General features: G+C 34.4%; 2 protein-coding genes, 1 long non-coding RNA gene and 1 pseudogene across 4 annotated transcripts; 2 read left to right on the plus strand and 2 right to left on the minus strand.

The window, feature by feature from the left end:
• The first annotated feature begins 618 nt into the window (after positions 1-618).
• LOC134245165 (uncharacterized) lies at positions 619-1311 on the plus strand. The gene is made up of 3 exons (XR_009987363.1): positions 619-668; positions 962-1129; positions 1166-1311. It is a non-coding gene; the product is annotated as an uncharacterized LOC134245165 (long non-coding RNA).
• A 3309-nt stretch (positions 1312-4620) lies between these two features.
• Positions 4621-8960, minus strand: LOC134245185 (uncharacterized). 2 transcript variants are annotated; one of them, XM_062727444.1, is made up of 2 exons: positions 7567-8960; positions 4621-5860 (listed from the first exon to the last, which is right to left on the minus strand). In XM_062727444.1, the coding sequence occupies exon 1, from the start codon at positions 8358-8360 to the stop codon at positions 7617-7619; it is 744 nt and encodes a 247-aa protein (XP_062583428.1). In that variant the 5' UTR covers positions 8361-8960; the 3' UTR covers positions 4621-5860; positions 7567-7616. The 2 variants fall into 2 exon arrangements, with proteins under 2 accessions (XP_062583428.1, XP_062583427.1); XM_062727443.1 differs by having other exon boundaries at positions 7567-8229.
• Positions 8961-13415: 4455 nt separating this feature from the next.
• On the plus strand, positions 13416-14051 carry LOC134245152 (ras-related protein Rap-2a-like). The gene has a single exon (XM_062727411.1). The coding sequence runs from the start codon at positions 13416-13418 to the stop codon at positions 14049-14051; it is 636 nt and encodes a 211-aa protein (XP_062583395.1).
• Positions 14052-21051: 7000 nt separating this feature from the next.
• On the minus strand, positions 21052-21921 carry LOC134245154 (uncharacterized; annotated as a pseudogene).

A 21921-nucleotide genomic window follows, 5' to 3' on the forward strand; every position in this document is an offset into this window, starting at 1 on the left:
GAGATTCTTTTTCCTTTAAGTAAGTATATATGTAACTAAAATAAGACTTAAGAAAAAAAAACCCTTGTTTTTTTCCAATAATTTTATAATTTTCGTCAATGTAGTTATTTGAGATCATTAACTGTCCACCATTTTTAAATTTTGTTTTATATTAATTACTATCCCTATATGATTACCACTTTTTTAATATTTCCTTTTCAAAACAGAATTGAACCTATTTGCTTACTCAAAACTTATTACCGATTTGTTCTCTATATATTACGAGGGTCATTCAAGAAGTTTTGTCCTCCCAAGTCCTCCATAAAAATGAACGTAGATCACTTCAAACACACTTGTTATGGTTCATTGAATTCATTATCAACCACACCGTCCTTGCAGAAAAAGAATTGCTTCAGTTTTTGAAGATTTATCATGTTTGGAAAATACCCTACACGTGATACTCTATTGTTTCATTATGGGAAAGAAAGTAAATACAACAGTAGAAATGAGAAGCTACATAAAAGCATGTGCTAAACTTAAAAAATCAGCAAAGGAAACATTCGAAGAGGTGCACAATATTTATGGAGACCAACAGCCGTCATACAGAACCGTTTCCAGATAGCTAGAAAAAATTCAAAGATGGGAGAGAAACTGTTAAAGATGATGTACGATCCGGAAGACCAAAAACGGTTAGTAAAGCAAAATACTTGCTGAAAATCAAAGATTTAGTGGAGAGAGAGGGAAGATACACTGTTAAGGTCTTAGCTCGAATAGTAGGGATATCAATGGGAGCAGTTCATAGAATTCTTACAATAGATCTCGGTTACAGGAAGATCTCTGCAAGGTGGATACTACATTTACTGAATGAGGAACAGAAAGCTAGTCGCGTTGCATGATCACACTATTCAAAAAGAGGAAAAATCGACTATTTTCAGACATACCGGTAGTAACAGGAGATGAAACGTGGGAGCATTATTTTCAGCCGCAGAGAAAGTTTGATAATAAAGTATGGATGACAAAACATGGAAAGCGTCCAGTTATTGCCAAACGCTGTCAGAGCACAAAGAAGATTCTTCAAGCCATTTTCTTTGATAGGGAGGGTGTTGTGTTGCAATTTCCAATTCCCAAGAAGAAAAGTGTTACTGGAAAGGTGTACAAATGTGAAATTTTGCATAAACTTAAACAGCAATACAAAAACAAATGTCCAAAAACTGGTATTAATGATCTCTTCTTGTTGCACGATAATGATCCAGCCCACAAGTCCAAATTAGTCACAGATTTCCCCAGTAAAGAAGGGGTTAATGTCATCCCTCATCCTGCTTACTCTCCAGATCTTTCCCCCTGTGACTTTTTTCTTTTCCCAAAACTTAAAAGACATTTATCTGGAAGACGCTATAATCTGGGTCATCACTTGGCTCCGCAATTCATCAGTTTGTGAAGGGTCTGCCTAAAGAGGAATATGGGAAAGCTTTTCAGGAGAGGATCTCTCGACTAAAACAGTGTATACATGTTAAAGGGGAGTACTTTGAAGGAATGAAATAAAGAAATGCAAATTATTTTATGTCCTTATTTTTTTTTCATTCCTTCCACTAAGGACAAAACTATTTGAATGACCCTCGCACACTTAATAATAGAAGGAAGTTATTTATTTTACTCAACATTATATACCTTAACCAATTTCATGTATATCTTCTGTTTCAAAAGGAAGTCTAAATTGCTTAATTTTCCTTGTTTAAATCCCTTTCGAGGAGAAAAACAAATTGGTTTTTAGTTAACAAATAGGTTCATTGTTGGTTTAAAAATGAAAAAAAAAATGTGTTAATCATGTAGGGATATTAATAAATGTAGCAAAAGGATTGGAATAATTGCAAAATTATCACTCTTCATGCAGTTCGTTTGTTAATTTATTAGAAAGATTTGATTGGATCATTTATCTTCTTGCTACACCTTGCTACAAATTAATGAGCAATAAGCAAACTGGGTACTCGTGTAGAAATGTTTCATATTTACACAAATCTGGATATAATGTGGGTCAAATGCTTTGACTCATAGAAAAAGAAAAAAAAATGGACAAAAGGAACTTACCATGTATATCACCTGCTGGTAAACATTGACAAGCTGCTAGGATTTTTGTATACTTGTTTGTGTTTTTTTTTGACAGTCATTCAGAGAATTTATAATTTTTTTTTTTAAATGGTTGGAAAGATATATCCATATTATAAATTATATGTTAGGGAAAAATCTAAAACAGCTCTAAAAATGAGAGAAATATAAGTCTTGGCCCTTAAACAAAAGTGATTACTTATCTACTTTTTATATGAAGTGACATGTTTAAAACCAATACTGTCTTTGTTAACACCTACTACATGTATATGTTTTCTTCATTTACAAACCACCTACTCAATTTTGTAAAACATAATTCTTATATATAATTAGTATGAGAAACGAATGGCACTTAAGAATTCATCAAAAAAAGTGATAATTGTATCATTAAATTTAAGAAAATCTGTTATTCCAACAAATATCAAAAATACTTTCCAGAGGGGTGCAAATTAATGAATATATTTTTCTATGTTCATTCACAGTTTGTTAAAATTAACTTTCCTCGTTTTCTAGCAAATGATAGCAAGAAACAAATCATACTCATTGATCTATCTAATCAAAAAAACATGACGCGAGAATCTCATTCGACGAAAAATCTGGTAATAGAAAAATAAGCGGATGTTTTCTAGGGCAGGGAGCTTATTTGTTTGCTAACATAAACGAATCAATCATTAAAAATTAATTACAGGTGTTACAAGAAACACTCTCCAGAGAGATATTAGAAAAAAAATAAAGCATGTTATCATCTATTGATCATTAATTTTAATTCCAAAGAGATATTAGAAAAAAATAAACATGTTATTATTTATTGATCATTAATTTTAAAGAAATAATGGTTTAAAATCTTTTTAAAAAGTCTATCTAATAACACAATAAGGAACAGTAGACAAAGAAATCCTTCACTTGGACACAAGTTACATATTAGTCATCATATAATAATTAACGTGTGACCAAATTAATTGCACGTGATAGAATTCTTACTTCAAATTATTCAGGTAAAGTATTTTTAAAAAGTATATCTTATAAATATGTCTACCTTAAATACCTTTACAAATAAAGATGACCGGTACATTTTGTAAATCACTCAAAATAACTAGGAAAAGAGTAAAACATTCAGGAGTAAATGAAAAGGGTTCATAAAGAGGATAGTTAAAGATACAGATTTGATAGATATATCTGCAAATCATTGCCTTCATAGTCTTGAAAATGTTCTTCTGTTGCTTTCCTTTAGAAACGTTTTTCCCTACTATCAACACAATTTTACACATTTCATTAATAATAAATGCTGGTAGTAACTTACGGGATTTTACTAGTATTTCAATTGAAAAGACCTTAAAAAACTTCATTTTATTAATAAAAATTATTTGAAATTCATGTACTGGACAATATGTGTTGAAAACTCATACACAAATGCAAATGAATTTACTAGCATTTCAGACATGTTTTGTCGTGTTTTGATAATTTTGTACTGGCTAAGTTCACAATTGACAAACAGTTTATTGTATTTGGTATAAAATCTTGTTTAGTCTTTGGAAGTAAAATACGAGTAGTGGCAAAAATTACTTTACTAAAGATTATTTTCCTAGATTCAATTTTTACCAAGTTATGAGTTAAAAGTCTAAACCGTTAATCGAATCCAGGGAAGGTACTTATCAAATGTTGAAAGATTTCTTAAAATGGACATGGCCTCCAAATTAAAGAGAAAGAAGCTGAAACTTCAAAAAGAACAGTAGCAAGAGCTCATTATGTATGGGGCCAGAATGAGACGTCGTTATAGACACAAAGATATAAAAACAAATAGGAAGAAAAACAACTTTAATCTCAAGAAATGCAATTATAACAAGCATTCTGAGAGTATTGCATAAGCAATACATGTCCCCTACCGGGTTCCCCTTTTCTCTTTGGGGTGTCATTTTACTAGAGCCTGTGTATGAAAAATTGTTACTTAAATATGGACGTTTCGGTTATTACTTGAATATGAATGAAATGTATTAGATCTGCCTTACGTTTAGAAAGACTCGTGACGTCTTTGAATGCCATTTGACACACACAAATGCTTTGATCAGAACAGCTTATTTTACATGGTTGAACAATAATTTTATACCAGGAAAAATCAAACTTGATCTATATTTGTCACTATAAAGGTATCCAGCAAGTTTCAAATCATGATAATTCTTAAATTAAACGAATATAACTTGTTAGATGAAGTTTGATTGTAATTCTATCAAATCAAATAGTACTGAGGGATCAGATGAGATGACTTAGGTCACGTGATTCCATTCAACCAATCAGACTTCAGATACCATAGACAATTACATCTACTGAAACCTAAATGCCCAAGGGTGGGTTTATTATTTACTAATGACAATACATTAAAATTGTGGCGGGCATCTGATCCCTCAGTACTATTTGATTTGATAGAATTACAATCAAACTTCATCTAACAAGTTATATTCGTTTAATTTAAGAATTCTATCAAATCAAAGTACTGAGGGATCATATGAGATTTCAGAGCTGATGTATTTGTCTATGCATAAATAAATAAATTAAGAGTAGAACTAAAGAACATTCCATTTATTTACATTCTTCATATCAAATTTAATCAAGTAACACTTTTTAAAATACTTTCATTAAACTGTGCAGATGTCTGTATCGGTTTGTTATAAAACCTTTGAAAAGTACTAGCGTTCGACCAGCCAGCTTTCTCCATGATAATGTCTATTGGTACTCCTGCTTTATGAGCGGCACTAGTAGCAGCTGCCCGTGTTGAATGTGGGCAAAACTTAGATATGTCTATCCCCGACATTTCCATTGTATCAGGTATCCATCTACTTATGGTATCTCTGCTAACACCCTTGTGAGGTTTCATAGTACTGACAAACAATTTCTTATTTTGTCTTATAAATTTTGTTCTTTCTAAATACTCACATAGTGTCCTCACAATACACAATTCCTTTTCTACATACATTGGAAACTTAACATTATTTACATGCTTTCCTGGTTTGGAAGTTTTTAACAAAGAACTATATCTAATTTCTACATAATCATTTCCTACAACTACATCATCAACAGTTAACAAATGTAATGTTTGACCTCTTTGACAAGTCAATAAAGCTAATAACATAAGAGTTTTACATGACAGAAGTTTCAAAGACAATTCTGAAAGTGGATATAATGTTTTCAAATAATTTATAACTATTGACACATCCCATGTGCAGCTATACTTTGGTAATGTTGGTCGTTTGACAAAAACACCTTTTAAATATCTTTTAATTAGAGTATGAGATCCAAAATTTTCTTTACCACACAGTGAAAGTAATGATGAGACAGCAGATCTTGCTGTATTGATTGCACTATATGACAATTTTTGGTCAAACAAAGTTTGTAAAAAACAAAGAAAATCATTTACAGTTGGATTAAATGAATCAATTTTCCCTGAATCACAAAATTGCAACCATCGTTTGATATAACTCCAGTATTGTCCTTGAGAAGATTTCCTCCAGGAGTTGAAAATGACCACGGCAAGGTCTTCCGATATTCCTCTGTCCTGAAGAAGTTTCCGGACAATGGAAAACATCCCATCTTCAGCTTTGGAATCCTGTGTTGTCTGTTCGGATCTGTTGGCATTGTAAGGATGTTTTTGTTGTTCAGAAGGTAAGGTTGCAGATAAATCATTTTCAGAAGTGCTGGAAACCACGCTTGTGTGTGCCACAGTGGTGCTATTACTACTGCATTTGTTTTGTCCTGCTGAATTTTCTGCAATACTTTCCCCAGCATACTGAAAGGAGGAAGAATATAAAATTTGTCATTTTTCCAAGGAAAAGAAAATGCATCAACACCAATAGCTTCGGGGTCTGGGAGAAAAGACACATATCTATCAAGTTGATGATTTAATCTGGATGCAAACAAGTCAATTCCATTTTTTAAGTTAAATATTTGACATATACTGTCAAAAACAGTCTCGTTCAGTTTCCACTCTAAATCATCATTAATAGTGCGTGACAGTCTATCTGCTTCTACATTGTCAATGCCAGAAATATGAGAGGCGCTTATAAAAATGTTTCTTGCTATACACCAAAACCAGATATCCCTAGCTAACAAATTGAGTTCAGGAATTCTGCCCCCCATTTTGTTTATATAATGCATAGCCACCATGTTGTCCAATCTAACTTGTATATGTGTGTTTTCTGATGTGCTAAAAAATGTCTTAATGCTCAGAAACACCGCTTTAAGTTCTAGATAGTTAATGTGATAAAGCCTTTCTTCATATGACCAATTTCCACCAGTCTTCTTGCCAGACTTGATTTCACAACCTCCCCATCCTTTTTGAGAACTATCTGTTTCTAAAATAATGTAGGAATTAGGATGGCCTTTGAACTTGTGCAAATATTATCACACCACCATGAAATGTCCTTAATAGATTCAACGGTCAAAAGAATCTTTTTGTCAAAATCTCCTCTATTTTGTCGTAACATATTATCTTTGAAAATTTCAAGATTTCTGTATCGTAGAGGTGCATGTTGGACAGCTGGTGAAGCTGCAACCATTTTCCCAATAAGCTGCGCCAACTCTCTTATCTGGATTTCATGTTTGATAATTAATTTAGACCCTAGATCCTTTATATCTTTTGCTTTGTCTTGCAATAAAGAAACGATCATTTTCTTAGAATTTATGAGAAATCCTAAAAATGCTATTTCTTGCACAGGCTCAACAACAGATTTGGTAGGATGAATAGTAAATCCTAAATTGTCAAGTAATGTTGATGTACTTCCTATATTTTGAGCACAATGTTCAAAACTATCACCTAACAATAAAATGTCATCTATATATGGTACACTTTCAAATCCTTGTTTTCTCAATGTACTAAAAAACTGGTTTTAAAAGTTTTGTAAACACACGTGGGGCAGAAGATAATCCATTAGGTAAAGAAGTGTATTGAAAACACTGATTTCTCCATATGAATTTTAAGAATTTTCTGTCTGCGGAATATATTGGTACAGAATAGTAGGCATCTTTTAAGTCTACCGAAGCCAACCAACAATCTTGCTTTACTAAACACAAAGCACTTTTTATTGTTTCCATTTTGAAGTGGTGATATTCAACATCCTTGTTCAAATCTTGTAAATTTAGAATTAATCTAAAAGTTCCATCATGTTTTTTCCTAGTGAAAATGTTTGAAATGAAGTCATTTTCCATTCTTTCTGTCTTTTCAATCACTTTTTTGTCAAGGAGTTTTTGAATTTCTGTATCAATGACAATCATTTCTTCTGGAGAGAACCTTATTTGATGAGGAACCCTATCTTGCAAAGGAGACTGTATTAAGTCAAGTTGATATCCTAGTACAGTTTTAAGAATTTTCCTATCTGATGTTAACTCCTTCCATTTGTCAAAATAAGAACAAATTTTTCCACCATAGAAATTATCAGGTGTATTATGAAATTTTTCAAGAATGTTGCATTTTTCCTCACTATTAACTGTACTTACAGAATGGTCAAGATGAGCTATGTCTGTGATTGTTGGTTGAGTAGAATTGTCTACTTCTTCTGTTGGGTTTGAGGTGGTCTCCTGCCCCTGCCTTTCCCTAAAAAAGACCCATTGTTGTTTTGGTCGTATTTGTAGGAATGGGAGTAGGTGCCATGTGTCTGAGGTTTTCCACTAAATCTGTAGCCAGATCCATAAGATTTCTGATGGCTTCCCTGATTTTTTCCTGCAGATGACCCTTGAAAACTGTATCCTTGGAGTTTTTTGCTCACTTTCTTTGAGGTATCAATTTTCTTGATCTTTTCATCTACGTTGTCCCCGAAGAGGAATTCTGTGACCTTGTTCGAATCATTGCACAGAGGTTTATAACTCTGTTTCCATTCTGGCCGGATTAAATATCTCCGTTTGTGAGATAAATCTGTAAAAGCTAATTGCAACAATTTTACTGTATCCTGTGCTAGTTCAAGGCATTCCTTCATATCTGTGACTTCCGATGTTTTTGATTTTCTTGCCGAAATCAATTTGTCTAAAAGGCTGCAAGCGGGGCTCAAAGCTTTTAACACAATTGTTTGGGACTTCTGAATTTTAAAATCTATTGACTGTGCCTTTTTCTTTAACGATGGCCATATTTCTTCATTGATACGGGGCACCGTCATGTTAGAGCAGTTTTCGAGTCTGTTGTGTTTTTCACACAAGTTTTTTGCCTTGTCTTCAGATGGTCTTACTTGGAAATTTGTGTTGATAACTTTTGCTAACTCAGCACTTAGAGCTGGTCCTGTTTTGTCATCTTTTACCATAAACTCTTCTAATGATTCTAAGAAATCCTCTTCATCCTTGTCCTCGTCTTTATCCTTTTGCACTTTGGATATCAGGTCATCAAGAGTTTCTTCGACATCATTGTCCGACGTTAGTTCATCAGGCTCATTTGCGACCTGAAAACACAATTATCCATGTAAACTACATCATATTATCTTGAAGTGTTAGATCTCTCAATAACAGAGTTTTTAATCTGATTTTATTTATAATATTGTTTTGAATATTGCCTTTCTATTTTAATTATGAAATTTTTTAGCTGCACAACTACTGCTGAAATTATTGTTTTATGTCAGAATGGTAATACGTGCCTTGCGTTTCTTAGAAACAGGCTGTTCAGTGGTATTAACCAATGGTCTTTGCCGCATGAGATGATTAAGTATACTTTGGTTTTGAAAAAACAGTTTTTTTCCATTGCACATGATCATCATCATCGTCTTCGTCCATGGGCGCAGCCATATTTGTTTGGCGCAGAGCATTCTGGGTCTTCTGGGCGTCCATCAACATCGATGGCGGGAAAGCAGGCGAAGCTCCGCCCACTACACAATCACTCTGAACAGTTTGAACTGTTTCTTCTCTTGCAGCTTCAGGCACAACAATTAATGGACAAGAATTGATTTCTGTCATTATGGGATTGAACTCCCGCAACCAAACTGTCGAAGACAGCATCGCTATTCAAACGATTAGGTTCATTGGCCAAGTTCGCCATTATTTGTAAACAATGCACTCGTTAAGGGTCAAAGATTTTGACCCAAAACACAAGCAAACGAAGGTGAATGACACGAAGTGTCAAAATAAACAAAAACTTCGTATTGCTATAGCTGAAAATACAGCAATATCAGTTCGATAAACACTATAAACAATCCAAATTTGACTGAAAATCCTTGTCGAAAATATAACGTGTCTTGTTTGGAATCGCGTTACACTAAGCACTGATTGGTTGAATGGAATCACGTGACCTAAGTCATCTCATATGATCCCTCAGTACTTTGATTTGATAGAATCTCGTTTAGAACATGAATCCAGTAGTGCATCACGACATTAATTTAGTGCATCACGAACCCTATTGTGAACCCAATTATTAAAAAATAGAAAATAAAAATACCACAATTCCTTCAGAAATCAATTAAGTAGAATGAAATGCAAAACTGATCTATAACTAATCAATTTATAAAGGCTATCCAGCAAGTTTCAATTCATGACAATCTCGTTAAGAACATAAATTGAGTGCATCACGACATAAATGTAGTGCATCACGAACCCTATATTTAACCAAATTATAAAATTAAAAAAATAAAAATACCACAATTCCTTCAGAAATCAATTAAGTAGAATGAAATGCAAAACTGATCTATAACTAATCAATTTATAAAAGCTATCCAGCAAGTTTCAATTCATGACAATCTCGTTAAGAACATAAATTGAGTGCATCACGACATAAATGTAGTGCATCACGAACCCTATATTTAACCCAATTATAAAATTAAAAAAATAAAAATACCACAATTCTTTCAAAAAATCAATTAAGCAGAACAAAATGCAAACTTGATCTATAACTTATTAAGGTAAAGTCTCAAACTAAAAACCAGCTCAATATATGCAAGCGTTTAGGAGAAAAGTGCGGAAAACCCTGAAAAATTTAAAAGGCCGTAATTCCGTAAAAAATCATTGAATCGGAACGATATTCAAACTTGGTCTATAACTCATCAAGATACACCCACGTACCAAAAATCAGCTCAGTATCTGCTAGCGTTTAGAAAAAAAAGTGCGGAAAACCAAGTGGGACAGACTGACAGACAGTCGGGGACAGACAGCTAGACAGACGGACGGACAGACAGACAGACAGACGGACGGACGGACGGACGGACAGACGCAGAGGAAACCAATAGTCCCCTCCGGTTTCACCGGTAGGGGACTAATAACCGACGAATATGCAGTCTTTCCAATGCAGAACGTAGACTCGTGTTCCAGCCAGAATGAATTAATCCTTGGTACATGTAGCAGGTTGAGATTGCAATAAAACTCCGAAGATTACAATGGGAAAGCTTTCTTACATTTAAACTAATTATACAAAATCTTCATAAAAATGAAAGCTTGTTTTTCGAGCTTTTGTTCCCACAAATCCACTGAAGAAAAAAAATTTCAAAACCCCTTTTAGCCGAATGCCCATTTACACAATTTACAAAACAACATGCATTTATCTTTCATCCCATAAAGTTTCTGTACGTTAATTTCGTACATTTTGTTTTTGCTAGTTGTTATACAGCAGCATTCTGATTAAAAAGAAATATGAGTGGAACAATAGGGAATTCGTGTAAAATCCAATCAGTATTGTTTATTTACTAAACAGGTATTGTTCAAAATACATCTTACTTTTTTAAGATGTTTTTTCTTAAGTTAAAAACAATTTATTAAAAAAAGATTTCCTAAATCGTTTCTTAAAATTTCGTTTTTCTACGGCGAATATCCGTTTGAGATACAGTGTTTGTTGGTTTGTTTGTTTCTTGTTTAACGTCCCTGTGGAGAATTTTTCACTCATATGGAGATGCCACCACTTGCCGGTTGACGGCTACAAATTTTGTCCTATATTCGGATTTATTTTAACAAAATTCCACTTCCAGTTTTTTATGCCCCCGTAAACAAAGTTTCGGGGGTATATAGTTTTTGTCATGTCCGTCAGTCTATCTCTCTGTCTCTGTTTGTCCGCAAAAACTTTAACCTTGCCATAACTTTTGATATAGTGGAGCTATGACGACTTCCATATTTCACATGTGTATTCCTTGTGACAAGACCTTTCTTTGGGTTCCACCAAATTTGACCTTTTGACCTTGGAGTTTGACCCACTTTTGACCTTGGAGATTTCCGTACATATGAAAAAACTATAACCTTGGCCTACTTTCATATTTCAGAATTGTGTTTCCAGTGAGTTTGCATTTAAGAAAAGTTTATTCTTTGCTATGTTGTCATACAGGGGCATCAGTGTTTCACAAACACGCCTTGTTTTTCACGTGATAGGTATTGTACTCCCGCTTGAAAAGCAGAAAGTATATATAGTGATGGTAACGTCCTATATATAGTGATGGTAACGTCCTATATATAGTGATGGTAACGTCCATGCGTCTATTACGCTTTAGGATACCGATCTCTTTTCCGCGACTTCTCCTTTACTGATAATGAAAATTAATATGACTTATACAGAATCTTTGTTACATAGTGCAGTTGTGCACTTCCTTTTAAACTTTTTCATCGGACACAATGTCGGGTTTCCCACAGCAAAACTTGGATACTGTCACTTTTCGTTAATATTGAATGGTGCCCATGTCTTATTCGCAACTCCTCCTATATATCACTGAATAAAATTTACAAATACTTTCCCAGATTCTTTATTACATATTGCCATTGTGCACCTTTTCTTTTACGTTTTTATCTGACACTGATTTCGTGTCTCGCAGAGAAAAGTACGGACTATGCCATTATGATCATGTGGGAATCACAGGAACGGTGGTGTTTCAGTTTCTGTGGTCATTGCTTACAGTACCTCTCGTTTAATTACAGGGATATTTTGTCCGTTAAAAAATTTAAACAATCTTCATTGCCTCCTTAACTTCTCTAAACATGACATTCTTTTGAGCCTAAAACTATCACTGACCAGAATAAGAAACGCTCATTTTTCCGACGCTATTATCACTTTTAAAATGTTTCTTGATGATCATTTTTTGTATAAAAGACCAATACAAGTAGTTCACAGAATTCAGTAAGACTTTCTAAAAGGAAATGTGATAATTTGTAACCATGTTTTTTTTTTTAAAATGTTGGTTAAAAAGAAAATATGTGCCATGAACTTTCTTACCTGTTTACTTGATAATAAACCAATACTTGTAGTTCACACGGGATTAAGTGAGACTTTCTGAATTGAAATGTATAAATTTCAAAACTGTGTTTTTTAAGTATTGGTTAAAAAGAAAATCTGTGCCATGAACTTTCTAGGTTGAGCAAAGGGAATAAGAGGTCAAATAACGTACTCAGATGGTACAGGGTGTCCCATAATATATGATACCATTTTAAATTATTGTCAGAAACGCAGGTCTTGACCAATTTTTTTGAAATCTGTCTTATTGAATATTTGAGTAAATACAATTTTAGCACAAATAATTTCAGTTAAAAATTTTCACATAGTTGGAGTAATGTAGTCACATAATTACGTCTAGAAATTGCTTAAATTGATTTATCAATTAAGCTGGGTACCCTCATTTCAAAACTGTAATTATCAAATCCAGTCTTAAGATATTATTACTAAACCTAGATCTAAATCTTTAATTTATCTAAAAAGGTATATATCCAATGAAAATCTAGATTATAACTAAAGAAGAACGCATTGATGTCTTAAGTTATGGAATTTTGTGCAATGTCAGGACATGAACATTCCCAGATTGGATGTCATTAAGAGGACATTTGTTAAAAACAATTAGCATTTTTCAAAGTGAACTCATTTTGTCGTGTTCCTTTCATTGTCCATAAAATTTTGTGAATAAAATTCGACAGTTTATGTGATATCTATAGTGCATTTGTTGTAATTCAATACTCATTACATTGAATTTTATATATTCATGAAATGGTATACTATTTATGGTATGTTGATATTACAGCTCGGGGTTGTTCCATCTGAAAATTTACCATGTAGGAGCCTGCACGATGGCTCATTGTGATCTTGATCACAAATACGTGTTCAGAGCCTTTGAATTCCTTAATCAATGATTATTTCACAAATATTTTTACCATGATATAATTGTCAAATGAAAAAGTAAAATAAAAGGTGTACCATGGCATTGTATAAGAAAGAATATGCGAAAGTATTATTAAATTTTATCTAGTGGTATAGGAGGAGGTGCTGACAGATGATAATGATTCCTGCACAGTTCAACCAATAAGAAAGCAGAAACAGGTGGGAAGGCAGCATAAAAGACAAAGAACATTTCTTTGAATCCAGTTTCATGCTGAAGTGAAATAAAAAAGGTTGTCTTTGACAAGATCAATAGAAAATGCCAGCCACAATGGAGAAGTGTTCCCGTATAGCAGTCCTTGGGGCCCGGAAGGTCGGTAAAACATGCCTGATAAAGCAGATACTGAAAAGAGGCTTCAGAGAAAAGGATGACCCAAACACAGAGAGAATGTTCAGGTATGACATTCACACATCTAAGAACAAATACACCAAATTGGAGATTCTGGACACGGCAGGCGACTTCGAGTACCTGGACCTCCTCAAAGAAGCGGTAAAGACCAGCCATGCTTTTGCACTGGTATTTGACCTTGATAATGCCATGCAGACTTTCAGAGAGATCGAAGCTTTACGACAACTGATTCTTGAAGAGAAGCGAGAACAAGTTCCTATTATTGTTGTTGGTAACAAATCGGACTTGATACAAGAAGACACTATCGATAACAAAGTTATTGATGCTATTGTTTCTATTGACTGGGGCTGTACCTATCTTACAACATCAGCCAAATGTGATGTAAACGTTTCAGATGTATATAGCGCTGTATGTAAAGAACTTAATATTGTAATTGAACCAAGGCCAGATGAAAACGAAGTTTGTAGGGAAGTCAAAAAACAGAATGCAAAACCTTGGCAGCGCATATCTTTACGCAGAAGACGTTTTTCTGTAAAATCATTTTAAAATTTTTGTCGCAATAAATTTTTTTTAAAAATAAGCATATGAGTTATTTTGTACCAAAACAAAATTTTAAATTGTGAAAGTGCCTCATTTTAAATTCATACCTAAAGACATTGTGTTGTTGCCTTTTGGTATACTAAAAAAAGACTGTCCATTATTGCTATGTGTACTATGTTAGTCTCCGAAGTATTCCTTTCACAAAGAGTAAGAGAAACTTAATTACGAGTTTCAGAATTTCATATAATGCTTTTATAATTACTTTCATTGCTAATGAATATCATATAGTTGACACCTAATCTTGTTAGAAGAACATTTGGTATTTCTGACAGAAATATTTTAAAAAATACATAATCGATTGTGCTGAAGAATGCGTGTACCGACACGTGTTGTTGCAAAGTATCTGCATAAGAACCAGCCGTAAATCATTTAATGTATCGTCAAAAATATTGACGTTTGTGATAAGAAAAAAAAATGAGTATAGAGTATGTAACACTTTTAAACCTTGAAAGATTGCATTAATCTAGAAGAGGATTAAAAAGTATGGGGCGTCGTTTCAATATTTTAAGGTATTTCTTGATATCAAAAAATCATTTTGTGATATCAGAAATTCGACTTTTTGATATCAAAAAATTCTGATATCAGAAAATATATTTTTTGATATTATAAAATAAACAAGATTTTTTTATATTAAAAATTCGAATTTCTGATATCAGAAAATCATTTTTTGATATCAAGAATTCGAATTTCTGATATAAAAAAAAAATTCTAATATCAACAAATCTTCCGGATTTATGATATCAAAAAACGTAATTTTTTATATCGAATTCCTGATATCAAAAATTTGAATTTCTGATATCAAGAAATCATTTTCCGATATCAAAAAATCATTTTCTGATATCAGAAAATGAATTTTTGATATCAGAAATTCAAATTAAATTGATTTCTTGATAACACAAAATATATTTCTTGATATCAGAAAATAAAATAAAGCGGCGAAGAATCTTCACATAAATAATGAATACTCACTTGAACTGTAGAAAACCCCTAACATCAGCGCCAGATTTGCTTTCTACTTAAATTTGTTGATTTCAGATTTTAAATTTTTTTTTTAAATGAAAAAATTCAGTAAGTGTTCCCGATATTTTTGGTCATATTTATTTGCATGGAATTCAAATATACGTATTACTTTTTGGAATAAATCTGAGTAAATAATCTAGATGTGCTGTAGGTCGGGCTTAGACTTAGAATTTCTCTGTAACCCCTATCAACAGCAGCCATTAGCTTCTCCAATTGCATATTTGTGTAAAGTGATGTTAAACCAATAAGTTTAGAAATCTGTCCATTTTAAAAAATAATGGGCAGTATTTAATGACGAATTGAAATGCTACAGGTAAGTTTTTGAATTCAGAGTACACAACAAAGATAACATGAATATATTTAAGCAATGAATCATATGCTTCACAATATAACGAAAAAATTTATTCCTAATCATAGAAACTAAAACTGAAAATTTGTTTTTTTTCAATAAATAGAAAAATGTATATTACAAATAACAACGAATGTCAACACTTTAAATATATTATGTAAATATCTCAGAATTCTATTTATCAAAGATGAAAAACACTTGAAAATAACAGGGATTGCCCAATGCACACATTACCTCGTAGCATTCAATGACAAACAAGCAAAGGAAAATTTAGAAACTGTTTTATTTGGCTGAATGGGCCACGGCCGCTTAAATGAGGGAGCCGAGGCATCAATATTATGCCTTGTAATGGCATCCCTAAAAATGCAAAGGGAACCCTGGGAACAGATGTTCACCTTTCGTGACTAGTCCAAAATGCACACAAAATATTCAATTAAATGACAATAAGTTCCGAAAGCCTACTGGTGAGCCTAATAGCCGCCACGAGACCATGTCAGACATGGTCTGCGCCACCAGTAGGGAAAGCGTGACAGAACTTAAGTAAACCACCCCCTCCCCAAGAAAAACTTACTTTGAACTGCGATATGTCTAAAATAAATTCATTACTGGTCCTAAAATACCATTAATATGCAAATAACTTGGGGGCAAAGTATTGCCCAAATAAGCAAAATTGTTGTCAGCAATGCAATGCGGCAATATCACTGCCCAAATACTGCGTAAGCGAAAATATATCGCCAATCAAAGGACTAGTCACAAGCAAATGCAAATTCACAAAAATGGCGCCAAATTACATTCAAGTAAATGACTAGCACTATAGTCAGGCGGCATACCTAATTTTTTTGAGACAATTGTGCAATTTGTGATAAAAGCATAGAATTTTGTATGCAAGTAGAGTAGTTCTATACAAACATATCTGGATATTGGGCCACTTCATTCGGTACCTTGTATGACCTTGGTGGCCGATTTTCAAAATGGCTGACAAACGCAAGCGTTTACAAGAACATTTTTTTTTTGCGTGTTTAAAATAAAAACAACTTTGCAATATTTATAAATGTTCCTACATTTGCACATGCTCTATGATTTAAAAAAAATGTTACTTCATCTCATCGGGGTTAAGTATGTGCCAGCTGATGCTATTTATAGTAATATTTTTTCTAAATTGACAAAATTAAAAATCTATGATTAAAATTAAAGCATATGCTTTAAAACAGACATTTACGACATATCTTTAACTAATTTTTGCCGTGATAGAGACAAAATACCAACCCTTAAAATTGACTACCTTATTGTTTAACTTGCAGAGTTCACTTGTAACTGTTGTTACTATTTATAGTAACTTATAGTATAGTTCAAATTGTAACTATTGTTACTAAATATAGTAAAATTTAACTATCATAAGCAATACTTATCATACCCCCGCTTGAAAAGTGAAAGGGTATATTGGTTTGTCCGTCCGTTCGTCTGTACGCCCGTCTGTTACGCTTTGGGATACCCATCTCTAATCTGCAACTCCTCTTTTACCACTAATTGAAATTTAATGAAACTTTCACAGAATCTTTATTACATATTGCCATTGTGCACCTCTTATTTACTTTTTGATCCGACACATATTTTGGGTTTCCCCGCCACAGCATAACATAAACTTTTCCATTATAATCATTTGAGAGGCGGGGGTATCATTTAGTGAGCTCATTGCTCACAGTACCTCTACTTCAGTCAGAGGACGGCCATGCAAATTGAATGAAAAGAAACATAAAACACTATCATCGCAAAATTAATTGTGTTAAACATTTAACGCTTAAAAAACTCTAGTTACTAGTTACTGGTATATAATTGTTATGGAACTTGAATTGTATGTATTGACTTTTGCCAATCTCTTTGACTTCCGATTTATCTGGAAGTTCTTACAGAGCTTGCAACGTTGTTCAATGCCTTAGATCACACAAATTATGCAAGATGGATTCCTGTTCATCTCAGGGACATGGCGGAACTCCGTACAAAACACCCTGAAATAAATCAGGAATTTAATGATGGAAATTCCACAGTGCAAAACACCAAACGGGTTTTCTCTGCTATTCCCATCGACCAGGCACATGAACAAAACAATGCGTATATCAAGGACGACGGAGGAGCAATAGGACTTACTAATAACCATCCAATCCTTCTTCAATGGATGATATCTGGGCCAGAGATTGCAAGATTGATACAGGAGCTTCAAGATGAACAATCTGACAAGAGAGGGTCAAAAGATACCCGTCATCATGATCAAACACCTAGTATACAGGCTTCGTTTGCTAAAGATGTTCACTCTCTTGTTTGTCTGATCAATGACCTTGGCAATCCTTTCTATGAATTATGTAAAGATCTTCTAGTTCTACATACAAAGGAACTTTCAGACCAATCTGCAGTAAGAGCTGTGATATGTGTAATGAGAGTTGGAATTGATAAATTTACACAGTTTTGCAAAGAATGTCTCATTAACAGGTGAAGGCTAATCATCGATATCATTCATCGTAGTAGAGTAAACTTATCCAAAATTACAAGCAGTTCAAAATTCAGTGAAAAGAAAGAGGATGTAACTTAGCTCAAATGTGATGTGACTCTCTTTTTTTCAAAACAGACAAGGTAACCTTAGAGAATTCTTTCGACATGAGAATCCACTATGCCCGCCTTCACTTTCTGATGCATGTAACATCCATCTTGGAACCAAGAGTGACCTTCTTCAGTGCTTAGAGGAATTTGACGAGGAGCGGTCTGAGCCTTCAATTGACAAGCTGTGTAATTCTGAATGGTTCAGTTGTTGTTCAAATGCTTAGGTCAGGTACTGCTAAGACCTCAGAAAATTATGCTCATCAGAACTTCATTCCATATACAGTATTTCCTCAGTTTCTAAGAGCTTCGCGTATAGACCTGGCCCCAAAACCATAAACTGAGAACAGGCTTAAGTCAAAATTTCAAACCAGTATAACTTTTGAAATAATTTTGATAATGAAACAAAATTTCAGGAAATACTCAGTATTTAAATTTTAATGTCAGAAAATTGCAAATTTAGATTCAATAAAATACTTTTAATAGAGCTGAAGATATCAAAAATCAAATTTTCGACTTAAGATTGTTCTCAGTTTATGGTCTTGAGGACTGGTATGGGACAAATATAAAGACAATTCATTAAAAGGTACCGCTTGAGCAAAATGAGGCAAGAGAAAACGAATACGTGTGACTGCCGAGTCAACAGTACCTAGAGATTGGCAAGGTTTCCTCGAGTAGATAGAAACAAGACAGTACTTTACAGATTCCTCTGATTACGACTTTTGATGAAGGTGTAAACCAAATAGTTATCACCGATAGTAAAAATGTTCTTTCATAGCTCCAAATGCAAGATATCCTTTCGATTTCTCCATGTAATCACGAGGAAGCAGATAGCCGAATGCTGTTACACACAGCACATGCATCTCGCCAAGGCCATAACAGAATACTGATCCCCACTGTTGACACCAATGTTGTGGTCCTGGTGTGTCCGTGGTGGAAACTTTGAACCCAGAGACGGAACTTTGGATAGCCCTTGGAACTGGAAAAAATTTCCGTCGCGTGGCAGTCCATATACTAGTAATTGGACGTGGCCTTGGACACAGAAAAGCTTTGACACTTCCAATGTTTCATACGCTGACTGGATGAGACACTGTTTCCGGCTTTGGTGGGCGTGGCAAAAAACTGCACGGAAAACTTGGAAGGCCCTACCTTGGCTCACTGACGCACTTGTTAAATTAGTTTGTCCACAAACTTATATACCAAGCGCTGTTATGCAAACCATTGAAGATTTGTCATCCTTCTCTATGACAGGACCAGTACATGCTTTGACATAAACCAAGCTCGGCAAAAGATCTTCGCAAGTAAACCAGATGTGAAACAAATTCCGCCAATAAAGGCTGCCCTAGAGCACGTAAAACGAGCAACTTACCAGGGAGGACATGTATGAGGACAGGTACTGCAACTAAATCCATTATTACCCTCTCCTATCAGGTGGGGTTGGATTATGACAGATGGTCTGTATGAGCCCCAATGGACAACACTGCTTGAAGCCTCAAAAGTCTGTTATGAACTAATAAGATGCAACTGTGACTTAAAAATAAAGGATGTAATTGAAAAGTGTAGTTGCAAGCTTTCAGATCTCAAGTGCAATAGCATATGTGGATGTGAAGGAGCTTATTACTGAAAGTCAGGACAAACGACATCTTTGTCAAAGCTTTTATTGTTGTCACCAGGACCTAATATATGTCTTACATATATAAACATGTTGTCTTTTTAACTGTTTCATTACTTAGTAGTACATGCATTTAATATTAACCATAGGGTAAGTCACGTGGTTAGATCGAGTGTTTTAAAGTCAAAAGTTGTGAATTAAGGAATTAATAACGAAGTAAGTTCCCAATCCAGTGGACGATGAGACAAAATAGATATAAGTTTTGTGTCTAAGAAGGCGCTGTTGTGAAAAAAGATCCAACACTTATAAATAGATTGTACAAAGTATAGGTATAATTTTGCACACACACCCCTCACACCTCACGCCCAGCAGCACCTGATGACATCATAATACGAATGAAAAATTCTCAAAGGGACATAATGCTCACAAATAAACATATTTAAATCATAGGGAGTATGCACATCAAAATCAGATAGTATATGTTCTTTTAATGTTAAATAATGAGGAAAAAGTGGTTTTGTTTGTTTTAAAGAAATGTTATAACCATTTTATTTCATTTAAAACTTTTACTTTTTCTTTTTGAAGACAAAGAGAGTGTTTTTGTTTTCTGTATACCATGATTAATCACTTATATTGAGAGAGATTTAAGTAAATTTCAAATATAACGAAAAATTATGGCGGCCATTTTGTAAAATGGCCGTCATGTCCGCCATGACATGATTCCGCGATGGCCCAATATCCAGATTTGTTCAGACAATAAATGTCTATATTTGTACAAAACTTGGTGCTTTTATCACAAAATGCACAATAGGTTGCCTATGCCGCCTGACTACTATGACCCCATAACTAGTCATAGCGCACCCATGGCCCAAACTCTCCCTGTGCAGGTGAAACCTTTAATTCCGGGTATGAAAGGAAAGCCTGAAACCCTTGCTGTAACCTATATAAAGTTGTTACCTAATTCTAAAAGGTGTTACTGTACCTTGTCACCTAAAAACCACTTCGGACAATCGGGGCGGATCTCAGGGTACCGAATAAATCTCCCCCGGCCTTTATTAAGAAATTCGCGACACTGCCCTGATCTTTGGACAAATTTTAGGTTAAGCGGGGGGGGGGGGGTTTCAAAAAGGGGCAGCCACTCTTCCCAGGGTTATTTCTTTATTACATGTAACTAGCTGAATGGCTTCGTCAATAAAATACCTTAAAGACTCAGAATTCTCATAATCGATTGCTTGTCTACTGTCTAGGGCCCTTTTAAGTTGTAACAGAGCTTAAAAGCAAAATGAAAACCTTCCAAGTAATTCAGGTGCAAAATGTGTCGAGAGGATAATTTGTTTAGCATTTTGCAAGGCTCGCAATTTTAAAGGGGGGGTGAGCTATACTATTGGTCTAAAAGACTGGGTTGAACTCGATGCGGGTCTGTTATAGGTATTTGGGGCTGCTTGAGTTTCTGAGGGCAAGGAGCACCTTGCTGACTGCGTGTTTGCCAACATAAGATTTGAAGGAGAGCGAGTTATATTTTTGTGCTTAGTGTGAGGATGTGGCTGTGAGCAAAGGATACAAGTGTGACTGTATTGACATTGTTGTCTTGGACATGCACCTTTATAATTAAAATCATAACACTTGAGAGTAGGGGGATTGGGTTCTGATCCCTGCACAGTCTGCACCGCCATAGGTCTGTTGTACATATAGAGCAACCACAACTCTTGGTCAACTACTGCAAATGATAATACAGGATTACGCTCTTTTTTAAGTCGAAACTGGATGTCATAGTCCCGCCAGCCTAACCCCATAATACGACTGGCGCCTAACCGTATTGTGTGCATATATTTTAACAAAGATACTGCTGCTTGGGGATGAGCAGATGCATAAATCGTAGAAAAGATAAGGAAAGCGTCAGTCCATACTTGCATGTCCGTAATTGGTTTTGCTTTAGGCTTAGTCGTGACTGCAAGTTTCCCGTCTTTTAGCGAAAAATATTTGGTGTCATCATTGGGGTCAATTTCTGGGACTTTATTAAGCAGTATACCTTAATTTATGTACTCCCCATTGACAATCTTTATTTTTACATTATTTGGGACGTTATGTCCTAACTCATTGTCATAGCTGGGTACAGCTGCCCTACATGCACTAGAAATAATTGTATCACCTGAGGTTTCATCCAAAATAGGAGAGGATGCTGGTTCTACTACACCCCCCTGTGATTCCTTTAACAAAGCTGCTACGCTTTCAATGACCTGTCTCAT

The sequence above is a fragment of the Saccostrea cucullata genome, unplaced genomic scaffold (genome assembly GCF_032062105.1).
Source record: "Saccostrea cucullata isolate Sc308-1 unplaced genomic scaffold, CSIRO_AGI_Scuc_v1 ctg180, whole genome shotgun sequence".
Lineage (NCBI taxonomy): Eukaryota > Metazoa > Mollusca > Bivalvia > Ostreida > Ostreidae > Saccostrea > Saccostrea cuccullata.